Here is a 19,370-nt window from a genome sequence, read left to right as displayed (position 1 = left end):
CACCAGTGGCCTGTGAAAACCCATGACCCACTCATACACACCCTGCTGGAAGTTGAGCATCTCTGTGGTCAGATCCATGGAGGCATGGGCTCCCATGAGGAAGGTCTGGATGTAGCTCCAGCCAGGCAGCCCCTTCATCAGATCCAGGGCTACCGACCCTACATCCAGGAACCTGAAGATAGAAGGACCACACCATTACTGTCAGAGCATACAGCCAAAGAGAGCACAGATATCACTTGCTCTAGAAACCCCTCTCCCATCCAGTGCTATCAGAATACAATTTCATTTTTTATTGTAATGCAGGCAGGGATGGGTGATCAAGCAAGAGACAAAACAAGATCTAAAGTGATAGCCAGATGCCTTCAGTCCTCAACCCACATGTGGGGATGATCATATGATCAGTGGGAGGGGTAACAGATAACACAGCAGTCCGCCATGCAGGGATAAAACAGCAGACTACCACAGGTGTACTTACTAGCTAACGTAACATTGCTTTATAAGAACAGGACTTGTAACTGGAAGGTTGCTGGTTCAATTCCCTGCTGGGGCACTGCCGTTTTACACAAGGACAAGGTACTTAACCTAGACTTGCCTCAGTAAATATCCAGCTGTACAAATGGATAAAATTGTAAGTCTCTCCGGATAAGAGTGCCTCACAATTGACAATAATGTAATGTTATGTAATATGTACACTCACTCTCCTCCTCCTGTTAAGAGCAAAACCAGCCTTTCACACCCCATCATTGAGAACATACACCACCGCCTACAGTGTTGGAACTGAAAGACTGCCCTAATTGGCTGCAGACCAGCCCACAGTGATACATGACTCTTACTTTAAAAGCTGTGTGTGTGAAACAAATAATACTTGATAATACTTGAGAACAGACGCTGTTGTGAGTATATGAGGTGTGGTGGGTTAAATCCAGAGGTTTAACTACATCAGCCCTACTGTAACTTTAACACAACAGAGCCACATTGTGTGATTTTCTGCACTTCAACGCACACTGACCAATTTATTGCAATGCTGTTGTTGGGGCTCTACATGTTAAATGCTTCCTCCACAACAAGCAAAATACACTGCAATACCCCATACAGACACTGAACCGCCTATAGATAGTAATATTGAACATGTGAAATCAGAATTTTGCAGAGGAACATGAACTTTAACATAACTATAACCACTTAATATTTCTTTGTATGTAGTGGTGGTGACACTGATGGAGTGGAAACATCTTTCAAGCCACATGTACAGTACCAGTCAAAAGTTTAGACACTTCTACTCACAGAAGGGTTTTTCACTATTTTTACTGTTTTCCACATTTTAGAATAGTAGTAAAGACATCAAAATTATGAAATAACACAAATGGAATTATGCAGTGACCAAAAATGTGCTAAACAACAATTTTAGGTTCTTCAAAGTAGCTAAAAGAATTTTTTTAAAGTCATTTTTTGAAAGAAATGCATACATAGAAATCAACCTCACTACACATTTTTGTCTGAAAGACAAATTTGAAGCATTTAAGCATTAGTCTTTAGATCAAAATATCTTTGAATGCACATTTCTTGTTATCCTAAGTCCAAATTTTTTGACTGGTACTGCATAATGTGGCCCTAATAACAGAACGACAGGAGACAGTAAATCTGGTGGGAGCGTACAGCTGTTCCTCTGGGCTGAGTGGCTGGGCGCTGCTGTTGGGCTGAGGCATGGTGGAGAAGCCCTGGTTCCCTGGGCTGGAGGCACCCAGCAGGCTGTTCAACAGCTGGGAGAGGACGGCCGTGTCGGAGGGGGCCACGTCCCGAGCCCAGGCCTGGAGCACCTTAACGGGCAGAGGTGATCGCAAGAAGGTCAGACTCACACAGAGGGAGAGCTTTTGTAATAAAATCAGAGCAACATTGTGAGAACAAAGTCTTCCTGCTGGGTTTCTGCGATTCATAACTGCTCCGCTCTCTACTTTTTCTGATGCCAGTTTTAGCTGTGTGTACTTAGCCAGCCATCTGAAAGACTTTAGATACTTCATTCATCTCCAGTGGAAAATTGGCTCAAAGTCAATGACTGCTAATACAATATAGTTTAAAACACTAAGGAAAGTCTCACGCTTACTGACACCAACAACAATCTAAAAATACTGGAGATTAAGAAAATGTTACTTCTCATTTTAAAGTCTTTTGTTGACCTTAGCCTCACTGATTTGGGTGTGTATTCAACTTTAACATTCAAAGTAAAAAATACAGATGAGGTGCTCAAAGTTTGATTGGTAACTGGTCCCAGGTTTCTGTCACAGTTGACACTGAAAACAACAACCAAAAATTATAGTGGAGCTTGAGCTCTTTTGAGTGTCTCCACAGTAACGGTCAGACACATAGGTAAGCACACCTGGTGCCCAAAACACCTTCTCCCTAGCCGCAGGTGTACCTCCCCATTGTTACTTCTCTACTGTCTCTATGGTAACAGACCAGAAAGTGAGACAGCAAGGCAGTCAGAGAGACACAAAGACAAAAGATGAAGAGACGGAGGGACAGGGTTAAGGAGACAGAGGGAAACTGATACAGAGAAAAGGAGACTACACACAGATTACACCTCTGTGCATCTCTATTGTAAATTTTCAAAAAGAAAAAAGTTCTCAAAATAAAATAAATAAAACAAATTAGTTTGTGCTGTTGTGATTGCTGCCACTGGCATCAAAATTATAATAATTATAATCTACATTTTATGATACACAATATTGTTAGTAATCGTTATCACTCAGTTTTTCCACCTTTCATTGTGTTGTTTCATGATTTATCTCCTTTGACAACAAATGATGTCATGCCAATAGAGCTCATTTGAATTTGCATTTGACAAAGGCAGACTAAGGAACAGCACAGCGAAAGAGGAATAGAAGGGACTTATTCCAGTCTTGTTTCAGCCTGGCTTCCTCCTCATATTTGCTTTTTTTTTGTAAGTTTCATTTGTTTTGAATAGCCCTGTCTTGGCCCACTGGCTGTCGGTCTGTCCTTAAGTGCCGCTCCCAGCCACTGTTATGTGATCAGTACCTGTTGGGTCACTTTATCCTGACTGATCAATCCAAACAGCACGGGCAGTCTCCCTCCTGTGCAGATCTGTGTCAGGGAAGGCTGGCTGGGGCTTGCGCACACGAGGGCATAGAAAGAGGCATAGTCCATCAGACCTGCAGCCTGGAGGAGATGTGGTCACATTAAGACAACCGCCTTAACTGGAGAGAGGCCATGCAAGAGCACAGTGACACAGAAATCATGGGACAAACTACCCGCCGTAGTGACATCTGACAAACAAGGGATAGAGTGTATACAAGCAAAGAAACAAGCATTATGAAGTACTTCCTTTTGAAAAACGTGCCATCAATACCAAATTTTCAATATCTATTATGTTCTTCTCTTTTGCACTTTGTAATGTTTAACTGGCATTTAGGGATGTTTTCTGTATACATACTTGTTTGTATTTGGCAAATATGCTTTAGAAATTGAAGCCAAAAATTGAACAAATGAACGCCAGAAAAAGTGGTTTTTTTTTTAACTTTTGTACCAGTCAAGAAGTTAATGGCTCTTGTAAAACCAGATATAAATGATAGGCTTGGATGATTTTTATATTTTCATACAATCAGCACTTTGTGCCCTTTATTCTTATTAATGCACCATTAAATTAAACATTACACAGCATGAATCATGTCTGCTCATTGAAATCCTGTTAATTTCAAGCTGTGAGTGAAATGATATTCTGAAAAGCACCGTGTGGCACCGGGAGGAGGGACCCACCTTGTCCAATGAGACCTTCACCTGCTGGATCAATGCGGTCTCAGCAACGGACAAAGAGGCATTGGGGGGGACCGTGATGACACTGCTCAGCGGAATGTAGACGCCTGCACAAGGTCACATAGCAGAACCAGATTTCAGATTACAACCGTGGGTCAGAGATGATGGAGCTGGAGGTGGGAGCGATCTGACTTCAGAGCATTGCTCTTACGCAATCCCCACCCCATCTCCATTTCTCCATCTCTCTCAATCCCTTTCTATTGTTCCACCCTATTCCACACCTTACAACATTTATGTACACTCTTCCTCCTCCACCTACGCCTGACATTCCCTCTCTGCCTCTCTCTACCGCTGCCAAAACCAAGAGACAGAGCTGAGAAAGCTGGCACGAAGATGGGGCGGCGGTGTAACATGCAGGCTTTGTAACCGTAAGGTTTCTGGTTCGATTCCCACGCTGGGGCACTGCTGTTGTACCCCTGGGCAAAGTAGTTAACCCACAATTACCTTTGTAATTATCCAGCTATATAAATGGGAAATGTGAAAAACTGTGCCCTATGAAAGTTGCTCTGGATAAGAGCATCTCCTATGTGCCAATAATGTATGTAATGTAAAGATTGAAGTTTCAACTTTTTCTCAATATGCCTATTGCCAGTTACTTGGTTAATGTTGTCTTTGACATGTCTTTGTCTCCTTTGAAACCTATGCAGATCTTTCCTTTACCAATGACGACAACATTTTACATCACACTTCTGTTTGCACTGCTCTCATCTCAACTCGAGGAAACCAAAACGCACCGGCACAGACCAGATAAGTACCATTCCCCCAGAGCTTGTTGTCGTAGTAACACAGCACAGCACACATGCGCATACTGTGTGCATTCCAAATGTGTTATTAAAGATTCCTAGCTGGCGTGCCACTTCTCAGTCAGTCTAATCCAAATTCTTTCACCACATTCTGTTTCGGCACATTAAGACAGGTAACCGCTAGTGCTGCAGAGCATTCTGGGAGTGCTGCTCTTCCCTCCTAAGCAGGGACAGTGAGCCTGTTGTTCCCTGTTACTGTGACAATGCAGAAAAGAGGCTGACTGACAAGCCAATCCCAGGCAATGCTAAGTGGTCTCTCAATGTTTCTGTAACATTGTCACAACATCTCACAGCATTGCTGTGAGAACATAGTACCGTGCTGCAGGATGCTGTCAGGTGTCCTGGGTTGGGAGTGGCACTAGGTAAGTATCCAGTGTTACAGTGGCATAGCTGACAATGAGCCCGATGCTATCTCAAAGCAACAAAACATTCCAGTGAAGGCAAGAACAAATGAACTGCTGACACGATGTTGTAGAATGACAATATGTTGTAAAATTACACTGGATGGTAAATTAAGCTACAAGGGATGGCAGGAACTAACAAATACATGAAAGACAAGAGAGGTGATGAGGGTGCACCTTTGCCTGGCCAGTTGTTGATGTATTGCAGTAAGCCAATGGCGTCGTCCAAAGCAGGGTTCACCGTGGAGACAGAAATGTTGACTTCGGGGAAACTGCTCTGGATGGCATTCAGAGTCCTAGAATCCAGGGCGGAGACAAACAAATACCTCTACAGTATCACACCCACAGTGTGCATAGAAGACAATGAATTTTAGGTCAAATTCGCAGAAAGTAACAGATAATGAAGAGGATGAGATTACATTCATAGATACACACTCATTCATGTGTACACATTTATGTGTCTGAAAGACATATACACTCTGATATGGGTTTATTTGACACTGGACATGCATGTTTTCTTCTATCCCTCTCACATACACATACAGATACACACACACACACCAGCCTCCTACACAGAAATGATAACAAAAGAAACATGACCTTTTACATCATAAATAAACCAGTTTAGCAAGCACATTCATTTGCAGTGTGACATGTACACAGGGGAGGTTTCACTGCTATCACACCTTTTGTTAATGCCTCCAAACTTTTCCATTACCCACTCACACGCCTTGAGAGTAAAAGAGGAGAGAAAAATCCCCCCCCCCTCACACATTACACACACTTACACATGACCATATATATTCTCTAAAAATCATCCTTACACAATCACACAGGGAAGCAAAAGCACATTCATGCACACATGCATGTGCGCATACACACACACACACACACACACACACACACACACACACACACACACACACACACACTCTTTCTCTCTCACCTCTTGATATTGTACAGCAGGACATATCCGTCACTTAGCTTCTCCTCCAAGCTGGTGGGTAGGAAGAGGCGAGGAAGTGCCAGCATTGTCTCCCAGAGCGGGGTCTGCAGCTGGAGACGATCGAACACCACCACCGCCTCCCCCAGGCTCTCCAGCAACGCCACGGGGTTGTTCAGCAGCACCTCCGTCATCACCTGGAGACCAGCAGCACATTCATGCTTTGGCATCAGAGCGGCATGTAGCATATTGGTTAAGGAGCATGATCCTTAACTGGAAGGTTGCCGGTTCGATTCCCCACTGGGGCACTGCTGCTGTGACCTTGCTAAGGGTAATTAACCCACAATCGCCTCAGTAAATATCCAGCTGTATAAATGGATAACATTGTAATAAACTGTAATCAATGTAAGTCGCTCTGGATAAGAACGTCTGCTAAATGCTAAAAATGTACTGTAATGTAAAATAATGGCATTCATGCTTTCATTCACTTCCACTTTACAGGGAACTGTACTACAAATATGCCAGTTCAAACCTTCCAAATATTGGTGAAGCTCAATGAAATACACAGCCTCACCACTGGAAGCCATATGCATTTCTTAAAGCCGACCAGATTTAAAGACTGATTATAGTCCTTAAATTGACAAGTACCACATTACAACATAGCAGAGGATGTTTGGAAGATGGATGCTTTAACTGTTAGCGTGTCAGGGAACAGGTACACCATCAAGCTGGGATGTTCTTGGACACAGATGTGTTGCTCCAGGTAGAGGCTGCCCGCAAGTGTGGGCCCGCTTTGCTGTTAGCTTATAATGGATAAAACTGTGATGGGGATTCTGGTCCTACATCATAACTTAGAGGCAGCTACTGCCTTGAGTGGGCATGTCAGGAAGAATGGTCATCTCACAAACGTGTTGGCAGTTGTGGGCGTGTCTGGAAGTGTGGGCCCATCAGAAACTGTGGACGTGTCAGGAAGTAAGGGCATGCTGGCGACTGTGGGCATGACAGGAAGCACGGGAGGATCAAAAACAGTGATTACATCTGGGAGTGCAGCCCCACCTGGTTGAGGGTGAGCAGAAAGACCTCCAGGAGTGTGTCATTCGTCTTGCAAAAGGAGACTAGGCCGTAGGTAAATGGGTCTATGGAGGAGTGGCCCGAGATTTTCAGGATGGACAGGGAGACGTTACACAGGGACCTTTTCAGCAGGTTCACAGACTCCATTATGGCATTCAGCACCTCCTGTGGGTATAAGCAGTGTGTTCTTTATGTATGCTTGAGATGGGAGAAATGTGCATTTTTCATTTTAGAGTATAATAACAAGTATAGTAACACAGCAGGAAAACACTTTCAGCAGTTTCAGAAAGTACCCCAAAATGAACTAAACACCATGTAAAGTTTCACAAATATACACATGTCTCAGTTGCGGAGAATGACATCTCTCCCTAATACATCATTCTCCAGTTATAAACTACAAAGTCACAGCTATATCAAGAATTTTTATTGTGGAAAAAAAAACACTGAGAAATATTTCTCAAGTTACAGGCTACTGGATGTTCTACAGTGTGAGATATTTGTCCCCTCATTTGTGGAACATCCTGCTCATTATTCTGTGTTTATTCTGCAGAAGTAATATTCTCTCTCCCCTCTCACAAAAACACAAGCAACCCAACATGCAATAATAGACACACCAAAATAAGTCAATATTACAGCAGACATTAGGCAAGGGCCTATGACATGGATAGGAATACTATGTAGAATATTGGAGAACCATCAACATTAATTTCAAGGGCTATATTCATTTAAACTCTTCTATAGTAAAGTCCACTTTGCAGAGAACCATAAGACATAAACAGCATAACTCTGCATGAAAGGGGCTTTACTTGAGTAAATGTGGAACAAAGGAAAAACCAAGTGCATCCTGGGTTATGACAGGCAGGGTCAACAAAAGTGAGAACAAAGAATTCTACCTTCATTTCAAAAGAAGCCGAATGATCACTGTTTAAACAAACGTTACACAACAGAAGCCCACAATCTTCATAGAACAGAGCAGCTATTGTTTAAAGAGACATGTACTTGTTCTCTGCTACATGAAGACTCACCTGGTCTTGCAGCAGGGTAGAGTTCAAGGTGTCAATGATGGTAGTCTTGTTGGGCATACCTTGATGACTGGAGTCTTAAAACCAAACAGGTCACATTTTAAAAGCGTGTTCATCTACAGTTGTAAACTGCTCATTTGAATATTCTGACATTGTGTTCGACTTAATTGTTAGTAAATCGATAAACGATTAGTGTTTTTTTTTCCTATCAGTGTCAGAGAAAGGAACGTACTCAGCATTCTGTCCCAGATGTCCATTAACTGTGGCTGGTCAGCAGTGTCTGCCATCAGGGAGGCTTGGACCAAACCCCTGTTCTGGACAGCAGCCATGGTGCCCGGGCCGAACGGCAGTGAGGACAGCCTGGGACACACAGGGTGAGAGACAGGAAAGATGCTCAGGTTGGCAGAGCTACTAAAAAAATCCTTTCCCCTGCAAAGACCCTTTTATGATAATCTGAAATCTGCACTAGCATTGCACGTCCATATCAGAATCATTGGTCTGACACTATTGCTCATTCAACTTGAATGGATACACTTATGTTTTTTTTTTTTGTGCTGGAATTCACTCTGGATAAGAGCATCTGTTAAACGAACGTAATGTAATATAATGTAGCACAAGGCAGCCGGGGGCAGAACTGATTACTGAGGATCAAACTGAACTGGCTGAATTAACATTAGGAAGAAAAGAGAAAGTTGCATTGGTGCACGGGGCTGAATGCATATTGCATAGCTGAACACATATTGCATTGTGATCCTCAGACAGACATGTATGTTTGACCTGCTGACTATACACCAAAGTCATTTATATATACATTTTCATATCTGTCACACACTGAGTGCCCTATATAGTTTACAGTATACAGCTACACTGTATGAATTTTAAAACTATGGAGATTTGAAAAACTGACTTGTTAAAGGGTGATATGCATTATTTGTCCAACATACTTATGGAAGAAACATCATAGAACTGCAGTGAAGTTCCTGTGTTTTTACATGGATTACATACATTGCTGCTAATTGTCCTGAGATCCTTATTAATTACACTGCAAGAGAGATAAGTGTGCTAATTTGAAGATGAATTACCTATAAATGGCTGATTTCTTATTATTTAATTTTGTCTGAAAAAATGAAAAGTATCTGACCATCACTTTGGATGAATGCCTAAATTCAACATGTAACAGTAACTAACTGTGCTGAATTTATGAAACATTCATAGACCATGAATCATTTTCCCTTTAACTGTGCAACATCCACCATTCTTTTGCCTGTGGTCTCAGTTCTGCTACAGTACGTCAATGAGATTTTTGGTGAGAGATAAGTCAATCATAGTTAAAGATGATGATTCACAACACAAAAAGAGAAAAAGAAACTATATAAAACAAAAGGATTCCACACATTTTTTTTTAAATGGTAGAACAATAAGCCCAACTAGTCTCGGCAGTCCAGCTAGTTGGGCTTGTCTGTGAGACAAATTCAACAGTGACACGGGGACAATGAGGCAGAATGCTGGTGTCATGGTGGTAAGCCCAGAAAGGATACTCATATGGAAAAAAAAACATGGTAGCCAAATTGAAATCAGGTCAGACTAAGAAGATACGACAAAGTATTACCAAGCCACTGATTTTAGTGGTATTGAAAGGAAGAAATAAAATGTTGAGCGATTTGGTTCTTTCTCTGTACATTTAACCAATTAGGACACAGAACTGGTTTCGCTGGTTTACCGTGTGAATACTGAGTGTGATTGCTGAAATCCACCATGTAATCCTCAGTCATTTAGAAAATTCAAAAAGACTGCCTCCAATCAGGTATGAGGAAAGGTAGTCAAAGGAAATGTTTTATGTAACGAGCTATCCATCCCTATACACACACCCGTGCACGTGTATGTGTCTGTGTGTGTGTGTGTGTGTGTGTGTGTGTGTGTGTGTAGGTGGCTGATCAGATTCTTTCCACATATGACAAACAAAGAGGTAACTATAGTGCAAAGGAGCAACCAGCAGCGCTCCAGTTATGGAAACTATGTCAATCTGAGGTAGATGGAATTTTTTGCAAGCATACATCACCTCCAATGAACACTGAGATGAACTGACTGTCAAGGATCACGTTAAACCAGACCAATGTCAGGTCTTCAAATGTAATTGAATGGGACAGTTAAAATAACTGAAAGTGTCCATGACTAACTAAAGTGGCTGATCCATAATGTTGAGTACATGTAAAATATGCTCTGAAGAAGGAATTGTGACTTTACCATTTTGTCTCAATGCTTTCCAAAAATTAAGCCCTTTAGTCGATCATATTGTCACTATCTTAGTGAAGAAAGTAAACAATGTACAAAATGTTTCTCTTTCATCAAACACTGTTTTAATGTGGGATGTATCTGTGCTTCTAAACTAATTGCCAAACAATTCAATAAACCAAGATGACTGAATGTACAACTAAAGCTGATGAAAGATGTCACACTGTAATGAGAGCTGGTTGGCTACATCATTTGAAACATTGCTAAACAAGATCTCAGTCCTGATCAAGAATTCATGTGATTCGTTTTATGACACCACACTCACATACATTACTGAGAATTCCAAACCACATTGTGGAACCAGACCATAGCAAATGGCATAAGCCAGCCTTACTGCGAGTCAGACCCTTCCATGTGAATGGACATATGAACACCCTGTTAAATATAAGCTGGTTTGGCTTTCCCATGAATAGCCCTCTTCAAAGGTGTTCCGTTTTTATGTATGCTTCTGACGTCATTTGAAAGAAAACACTTGTGGACTTACAAAGAAACAGGCAGTCAAAGCACAAAGCCTGGCTAGTTTTGTTTAAACTTCATTTTTAGCTGTCTAGCCTTTCAGATGGTGAAAACAGTTGTTTAAAAGGGTAGTGTAAAAGGCCCTCAACACACATTTCACATGGTGAACCTGGCAAACTTTAAAAAGGTAGATGTTCTCCGTGAAAGGGAAACAATGAATCTCATCAACAGAGTATACCATCACTTGATAATCACTTAGCATATGCTAAGCCTGTATGGCATGAGTGGCTCATAAAAGATGGTACTTAAATGGTAGATTTTAAGAAATGGCCGCTAAGGAGTTTAAAAAAGCACTGGGAGAGTCAGGTGAACCAGAACTTGGAGGGGCATGCAATGGGTACCTGTGAGTGTCCTCAGAGGTCCAGGCCATGCGCAAGGAGCCACCGGAACGAGACTTCACAAGATGGGACCGGTTGGAGCAGGTGCTGTCTGTGTTACACATGAGGGTCTGCAAGAAAGGGAAGAACCCAGCACTCGGCAGGTTCCGAGGGGCCACATAGCCTGGATAGAGAGGGAAAGAGAGGGCTGATGCATGAACACTTTTATTTTGTTTCATCATTACATTTATTTGACAAGGACACTGCACACTAATCAACACTTCTGCAGATGGCTCTATGTAAGAGTGCCAGACTTCGCTAAAATGCTCATTTTCATCTGTAAGTCCTGGGCAGGTGGAAAACAAGCACACAGCAGCACGCAACAGACAAAAGTACAGCAGTTAAAAAATTCAAAAAGACTACATCACCAAAAGCAACAGCAGCATCATAAAATGCAAAAGCAACAAAAATCACAGCATCACATGTAACAGCATTATAGACAGTGTTAAACATGGCACAGCACATATTAGAAAAAAGCAATGACATGTATTAGTAACACAGAAAGGGATTGCAGCAGCATAGTGACAACATATATTAGCAGCAGAGGACATACAGGTTACACAGCAAAGTCTGTCTTCTAGACTGCATGACTGCAGGGCTGATTTGCCTTCATCTTAAGTTTACCTTTGAATAAATGAAATGTTGTACTATTTTTTTCTTTTCATTTCAAGGAGCAATGTACTCCATATACAAAAAGCTCTCGCTGAAAATGAAAACACATACATATTATTGTCATAAAAGTAATAGTTCCTCAAACGCTAAAACCATTCCTAAACGTGAGTGAACTAAATAATACTCTGTTAATAACCCTGACTAACGTGCATGATTCAGAGTCCGTGAGAACTTTGTTTATATGGATACTGAGATGAGTCCTAGTACAAGCTCAAGCATAGGGTCAATGATGACTCAGTTAAGAAAATCCTTTTCACTGATGCAATTCCAACACAGGGCAGCATTACCTGACCTAGGCAAACACCCAGCAAACCTTGTTATTGGCTGCAAATACTCATTCACTCATTCATGACTGTCTTCTACTGGAACTTGCACCAGCAGTGACCTAGCAACATGTGTACAAACATACAATCACAGAGATCCATGAACAACAGTGTAAAGAGTTAACCTACAATACAATACAAGAAATGTGATACTGATCAACTACGCAAAAAAATTATATTCCAGTTTGGAGTCTACAATGGTGTCTTAAGTATTAGTGTTCCTGCACTGTTTGAATGGTTTCTGTGCCTATGAGGAGTTCACTTAACCTAGCAGTCCTAGTAGGTAAATGCTATCTGTAAAAGCTATTGTTTAAAGCGTGTTTATGAGGACTTGTGCTATCAGAATGTACACACATGAAATCAAATTAGTGTTGATACAGAAGTTGTAACTTTCATGGCTTTAATGTATGCAAAATAATTTTTAAAGGTCTTCAACATGTTCCAGTGTTTTGTACTTGTGCTGCTCATCTGTAATCCAAAACCATGACAGACAGAAATGAAATCCAAACTTCCATTTTGAAGAATATTTGTGAATTTGCTGCGGTGAGGTGAGTTTACTCCCACCTTTGCTACTAAGACAAATGCCAGAAAACTGCACAAGAGCTGGTGGAAGCAAAATGCTAGCATCAGCCATAAGTATCACTCAAAGCAATGTCAGCAAATTGGTGGTAATTATGTTAGCATTTTGCTAGAAGCTTTTGCTATGTGAATATTTTCCCTCAAAACATTCTCTTTTATCCCTCAACATGTCATGTGTTCAGAGGCACAACAACAAAGATGAATTTTCACAAAGATTATTTTTGTAATTGACAGCATGGCGGTATGTGGTAAAACCAGTCCACTGAGATTCCTCTCTGTGGGAGTGAGAGCATGCATCTCATGCCTGTATTTATTTGTTCTCTCCCTAACATGCTTCTGAAGGTGACTGGTGTCTGAAAAGGAAATTCTACTTATGTTGCAGATCAAGAAATTTCAATCTATCACCTTTGCTGCTCCCTGGTTCAGCTCACTGAATAAAATAAAAAATCCATGTATTTAGCTTATACAGCTTACGTACAAACGTATATCAAGTAAGCGCACCTCTAGTTCAAGGTAGGCTTTATGTCTATTAAATTAGTACATGTGTTATGTATCCAACTACTCAAATTCATTTTCAGAGTTTTTCTGTAAAACTCGAAATGTATGCTACAAGAGGAATACATGTTAAATGATAATTGTAAGGTTAACTAATGATAGTGTTTTCATAGAATAACACTATTTTTGCACTAGATCAATATTTACTTGTAAAATGTTTGTCACATGCCTTGGTATATATAATGGGCACTGTTCATTACATTAAAAATACTGAAAAGTGATGAGCAAAGACAGAAAAAATGTCATCCACTTTCATTAATTTCATCCAATCACATGTTAATACCATTGCATCACTGCAAGAAAACTGTTGGCCTTATGAATCATGTGGAAAGCATGCCCCGCCTGTGCAATAATTGCCCAATACTTTTTTTTCCGATGCATTGATTATAACTTTGCAAGTTATAAATGAGCTCATTATGAATTAGTGTACATAAATTTTGCAACTGTGTACTGAAATGTTATCAGGCAAGTCAGACCGGAAATGTAATTTCAAAACACTTACATATGAAACAGAGGTTACTGTAAGACAAAAAATTACATTCCTCTCTGATAAACATTACTGTGTACAACATTCTGGGCTGAATAGCCACAGGTCACTCATTGGCAAGAAACAGACATCTAAGAAGAGGAGTTCCTTCAGTGCAATATTCCATTACAGGGGGAGTTTCATAGATATTTCTGTGGAAAACACGGGCATACAAAATGTTAAAAGTAACAATATTGACTGAGGACACCTCCATTCCAATCCATATTACTAGCAAAAGCACATCTCTGCAAATTCAAAAATGGCACATTAATCAGTCCTACCTGTACAAAAGGCCATATATCTTATTATGTATCGTAATATGACATGCACTTTGGATATACATCAAAATGTACAATATATATAGATGAACCCAGTTAATATCATCTTACTTAAAATCACTGCTCAATCAGTGTAACTTTCTTTCAGGCATATTTGGGTTCAAAGTTAAATGTAATCTCTTAACACAATCAGGAAGCCCCGTTACTGTAATCTTCACAGCAGTCAATTGCATCTTAAGCTTTTTAAAAGTATGTGGTTTAACCAATAACATCAGGCATGGCCTGACTGTGAAAAATTGTGACCAGCCAAACAAGTATACCAGTGGCATACACAGTGGTAAACAGGGGTTTCAGGAAGGTCAACTGCTGGAAATAGGAACATCCCATTGATATTACCCTGCCTGACAGGTATGATACCTTTAATACTGTCAAATTACATACCTTGCAAAATGCGTTCTATGATACAATAACAAAATCTAATATATGAAAGTTGAATAATAAATATATTTTGACATTGTACCATTGTACAGTATGTATATACAGGAGGTAGACAAAATAACACACCTCATCCCGGTGTTCACAATAATAATAATAATAATAATAATAATAGAATCTGCACAGTGACTTTTAAGACGATCATGGTAACATTAGTGAATTGACGATAAGATATTGGCATTTCATGCAATAAAACACATGTTGGAGGGTCTTTGGGGATAGCGTTGGTTCACGGGTGAAGCACTTCCTGACAATGATGTGGTTTCACTGGGATTATGGGCTCTTTTACTGTTCATTAATCCATCCCTCTTCTTGTCTTACATAAAGGCAGCTCTGCTCAAAAGCAATGTTTTTCAATTCACCCATCTGTCTGGCCCCACAGGGGAATCGTGAGGGAGGGGGAAGAGACGGACTGTATGCTAGGGAGACACATCATCTTGGGAAGACACCTCCTGCTGTTGGAGGATGTGACTGTACATGTTTGCGTACATGTTTCTAAGTGCCGAGGTACGATATAAACTCCACACAGATGTATTGCTTATCTAAGACTGAAGAGTGCAGATCTAAAACATAGAACCAACAGCTCTTCACATCACCAGAAATCTCTACAGCTCTGCACCAAACTGCCACTCCATCATACAGATTACAACATCCTTCAGTGCAAATCTGTTTTCTACGTACACTGTTCAAGCTCCTTTAGCCCTTCTGTAAAGTGCCTGAGTTTTGGTGAACAGGAGCATTTTGAACAGCAATAACCTGGGAAGCTCGGCCCAGTGGGATTTCCCTTGGCAACTAGGATTAAGGTGTGGTTCCACCCTACCTGTGACCATATGACCCTATTGTTTGTTTATAATGACTCTGAGCTTTGCCGAGAAAAAGGGTGGAAAGCAAGCCATCTCTTAAGCAACATGTGAGGGGGCAGTATTTAAGCAGAGTTAAACAACTGAGCTTCTCTCAATTCAAGATACAGACCATGGAGAGGCATGCTACTATGCCTTACCATGGGGTTTTGTGTCAGATAATCTGTGTTCCTATTGTATCAAAGTAGTGAACAGCAGTCACAGGGTGCCAAGGCTCATTAAGATAGACCAGTGAATTCAACAAAGAACACAAGACACAAAGGACTCACTGAACTTACTGGCACTATGTCAGCATGTCTGGTGTTGTTTTGTAGTTCTTCCCTTATTCATTATTCACCAGTTCCTCTGAATATGGTCCCTATGGTACCCTCTTCACTTTTGCTCTTACAGAGTTGCACTGAAGCATCCTGGGAGATCCCCATTCCCCTTACCACAGAACTGCAGTGGAGGAGTGGAAGGTCACAACCCCCTGTACTCACATGTGTCTTTAGGTACTGGAGGGAACTGAGAGCGAGTGATGGCGAGGATGATGAAGATCACTAGGGGCCAGACGATGAGAGCCACAGACCAGGCCTGGGAATGAGAGTGACAGCAGCAGGATTTGATTCCCAACCAATGAAAAGATGTTACTTACCATGTTTATATCAGTCGTTAATGATGCTAGTCCTGAGGAGCACCAACATGTACTGAGTTGTCTGGTATGAATCCTTTTTTTTTTTGTGGAAGAAACATGTTTCTTGGAAAGTAAGGTTATTACCACAGCATCTTTTCCAATTTAATGTGTGCTCTTGATCATATTAGCAGACTGATTTACTGAATTAGCATGTATTAGCTGTTATGTTGCAGGTCAAGGAATTTTAAGTGAATGATGACTAAGAACGATGACAACCGACATAGACGTCCTAAATTTATATTTTGAGATGCTATACTGTTATGATGCCTTCATGATTTTAATTATTCATATGTGAAAATAAAGAAAATATCATTCATTCCAAGAAGAGCTCATTAGTAAAGTCACCTGTACTTACCTTTTTACAGAAATACTGCTACAGTGCAACTGCTATACTTCGACAATAAAAAAATAATGATTGAAAGTAATTAATAATTACGTTCCTTTATATTCCTTTAGTAAGCCTTAGTGAAACATCTTTATATCTATGGGAAATACCTGGCTTAGAGAGGTATTCAAATCGTTACTTCCACCTATATTAGAAGAGAGGGAAATTATTACTTACGGGCTGCCTAATAACACTTAGGCCATTTTTCCACAGCAGAAGTCGTAATTGTTGGAGGAACGAGGCCATCTGTAGATGAAGGGATAAACAAGATCAACTTTGTAGAACAGCAAGAAACTATGCTACAGAACCTACCCGAAGTTTAAGTTCATTTTTGGATTGGTAAAGACACACCAGGGCAGAATTGTTAAACAATGAACAGTCACTCATACATTCACAAAATGTACAGGTTAATTAAAAACCAATATGAGTTGATACCAAAACGAATCATTGGTTTTAAGACAAGATTTCATGAAATGTGTCCACAGGTTGTACGAAATGGACATCGCTCAATATCGTAATTTTGGGGGGAAAAAAATCTTCTTCCAAATATTGAAAATAATGAAATTAAATAAATCGGCAATTGGTGATAATTTTCTTTGGAAACGTTTGTCGGTAAATTCTTTATCGATTCGATTCGTGCATACGATTCAGTTTTAAAATACAAAATACACGGGAAAAACACTTCGTAATAGGACCACTCATAAATAATGGGAAACAATGATGGGGACAAATTTGGAAGTAGGCTACTCTACTATCATGCTTTAATACATAGCCTACCCCAGCTCAGACATACGATGTCTGGTGTATTCATCGACAGTATAGCAGTTAAGGTTATTAACTACATCCATATTTTTCAATTCTATAGATCGTGGACAACTGGGAATTAATAATTTCGTAATAAGACTGAATGCATTGCTGGCAGTAATACTAATTACTGAACTACAGAACTGAACTCCCGCACGTTTTGGCTCATATGAAATGGACAATATATAATCGGCAACTACATTCACCCACAAACTGTTCGAATAAAAACACGTTATACATACAGACAAGTGTAACATAGCTACTTAAAAAACAACACAACTGTAATTTTCTTCATTTGCAAACTAAGATTAGCGTAACTAAACTGCTAATAGCTCTGTGTAAATCCGACTGTGAGACGCATTTTGACGTCACATGTAGTTCTGATTAGCAGCATGAACTAAAGAAAGGAATCCTATAACTTTTTTATAATCCTATTAAAAAACACGTTACCTTGGTTTGATACCTCTCAAAAGTAGTCGTTATCGGTATCCAGTGAAATCGTTTGATTTTGTCGAGCGCATCGTGCTAGGTAAATCCTAGCAGACAAATGTCTCCATCAGATTCTGGCCCTTACCTGAAAACGAAATATAAATCGGTATATGAGAAAAGAACGTGTTACTTTTAACTCTGAAAAAATAGTTTCTCCTCTCGTCTCAACGATTAACCATGCAACTGGTTCGTGAAGTCAACTACGCACAGCTCTTCAGGCATTGTGTATTGCTATCGCAGAGGTCTCAGGAGCAGTCAGTAAGTGGGTGTATCTGAATATATGCGCAGCCGCGGGGGCGATCATTACAATCTTAACTTGTGTGTGATAGTTTTAAGCACTTAGCACTTTGATTTTTCTTTTTTTTTTCCCAAGGAGCGTACGGCTGAAACCGGAAATATTTCTACGTATTAAATCAAATTGGACTTAGCCTGAACGTTTGTAGTACGATTAAAAGCCATTTGTTGAAGGTAGTGTAAAACATTATGATTTTACAAGTTATGTATGGGCACTTTGCGCAGTTAATTGGCGCACCATCTTGGACATAAGAGGGAGACGCATTCACGGGTGTATGACTCACGCGCTCCATTGTCCCACGGGTCCGCAACCTGCAGGTGCAGGAGCAAGAGGGGGACCCACGGAAAGTCCCAACAGCGGGAACCCATGCACGGCTACACAAGGAATCCCGACGGAGCTGGACGCGAAATCACGCGCTCTGGGTATGCACTGCAGTGGTTTTACCCGGTAGCAGAGTGGTTTTTCCACCACCACAGAGTGAAGAGGTAATGGGAGCAAATGGGAATTAACTGTGTTCAGTATAAGCAGAATAACAAATGTTTTGTGTGTTTTGTTTGTTTGGTGAACACACGCTGTTTCGGTGTTCATTTCAATTACACACAGGAAAGAAAAAAATAAACACGGGGATTAAAACGTGACACTAGCTGGTAGGTTTTTAATCAACATTTATATTTAACTGTCATTAAAAATGTAAAGTTTTTTTTTAAGAAACAATTACAAGAGAGCTGAGGTGCTTAAGACAAGTACACATAGGTCACATCAGACCCAATTCAATTTCTGCTTTATGGTACTAAACTTGATGGCCAAATATTGACACATCTGAAGTTCCAGTAACTCCAACATTGAGTACAAAGACCTTGGCCTTACATGATTCCTTTTGCACGTTTTTCAGAACTCTAGCTTCTACCTACAGCTACTATTACAAAAGGATCTCTTTGCCTGTGAGCTAGGGCAGGGACTTCATGATGTAACCGGATATGTCAGCATTATTGGTTGAAATCTCCAAAGAGCAAACGTTTGTACCTGAAAGAGAGCCCATTCTTGACAATTTCCCTGTCAGGGGCTTGGCTGTAAAAGGATGCAGATGAAGTGAGTGATAGGAGGCAATTGGAGTAGAGCTTTCACAAATAAAGGCATCATCTGATTGTAATCGGTGCCGAATTAGAAATTCGCCATGGTTTCA

General features: G+C 40.5%; 1 protein-coding gene across 2 annotated transcripts in view; it reads right to left on the bottom strand.

Moving 5' to 3' along the window:
* abca12 (ATP-binding cassette, sub-family A (ABC1), member 12) overlaps nt 1-18,128 on the bottom strand; it is a 72,548-nt gene extending 54,420 nt beyond the window's left edge. The window contains exons 1-14 of one of the 2 annotated variants that reach the window (XM_036545148.1): nt 18,101-18,123; nt 17,854-17,977; nt 16,777-16,845; nt 16,021-16,114; nt 11,218-11,377; nt 8,301-8,428; nt 8,072-8,145; nt 7,032-7,211; nt 5,979-6,172; nt 5,210-5,328; nt 3,772-3,875; nt 3,034-3,174; nt 1,657-1,817; nt 42-172 (exon numbers count right to left, since the gene is read on the bottom strand). In XM_036545148.1, coding sequence (XP_036401041.1) covers nt 42-172; nt 1,657-1,817; nt 3,034-3,174; nt 3,772-3,875; nt 5,210-5,328; nt 5,979-6,172; nt 7,032-7,211; nt 8,072-8,145; nt 8,301-8,428; nt 11,218-11,377; nt 16,021-16,114; nt 16,777-16,845 — 1,555 coding nt within the window. In that variant the 5' untranslated portion in view covers nt 17,854-17,977; nt 18,101-18,123. Of the gene's footprint in view, nt 1-41; nt 173-1,656; nt 1,818-3,033; nt 3,175-3,771; nt 3,876-5,209; nt 5,329-5,978; nt 6,173-7,031; nt 7,212-8,071; nt 8,146-8,300; nt 8,429-11,217; nt 11,378-16,020; nt 16,115-16,776; nt 16,846-17,853 lie in introns of both variants that reach the window. The other variant, XM_036545149.1, reaches the window with a different exon arrangement.
* Nucleotides 18,129-19,370: the final 1,242 nt, after the last annotated feature.

Source organism: Megalops cyprinoides, chromosome 14, assembly GCF_013368585.1.
Source record: "Megalops cyprinoides isolate fMegCyp1 chromosome 14, fMegCyp1.pri, whole genome shotgun sequence".
NCBI lineage: Eukaryota > Metazoa > Chordata > Actinopteri > Elopiformes > Megalopidae > Megalops > Megalops cyprinoides.
The sequence above is the reverse complement of the archived record's forward strand: the minus strand, read 5'-3'. Positions and strand labels throughout refer to the sequence as shown.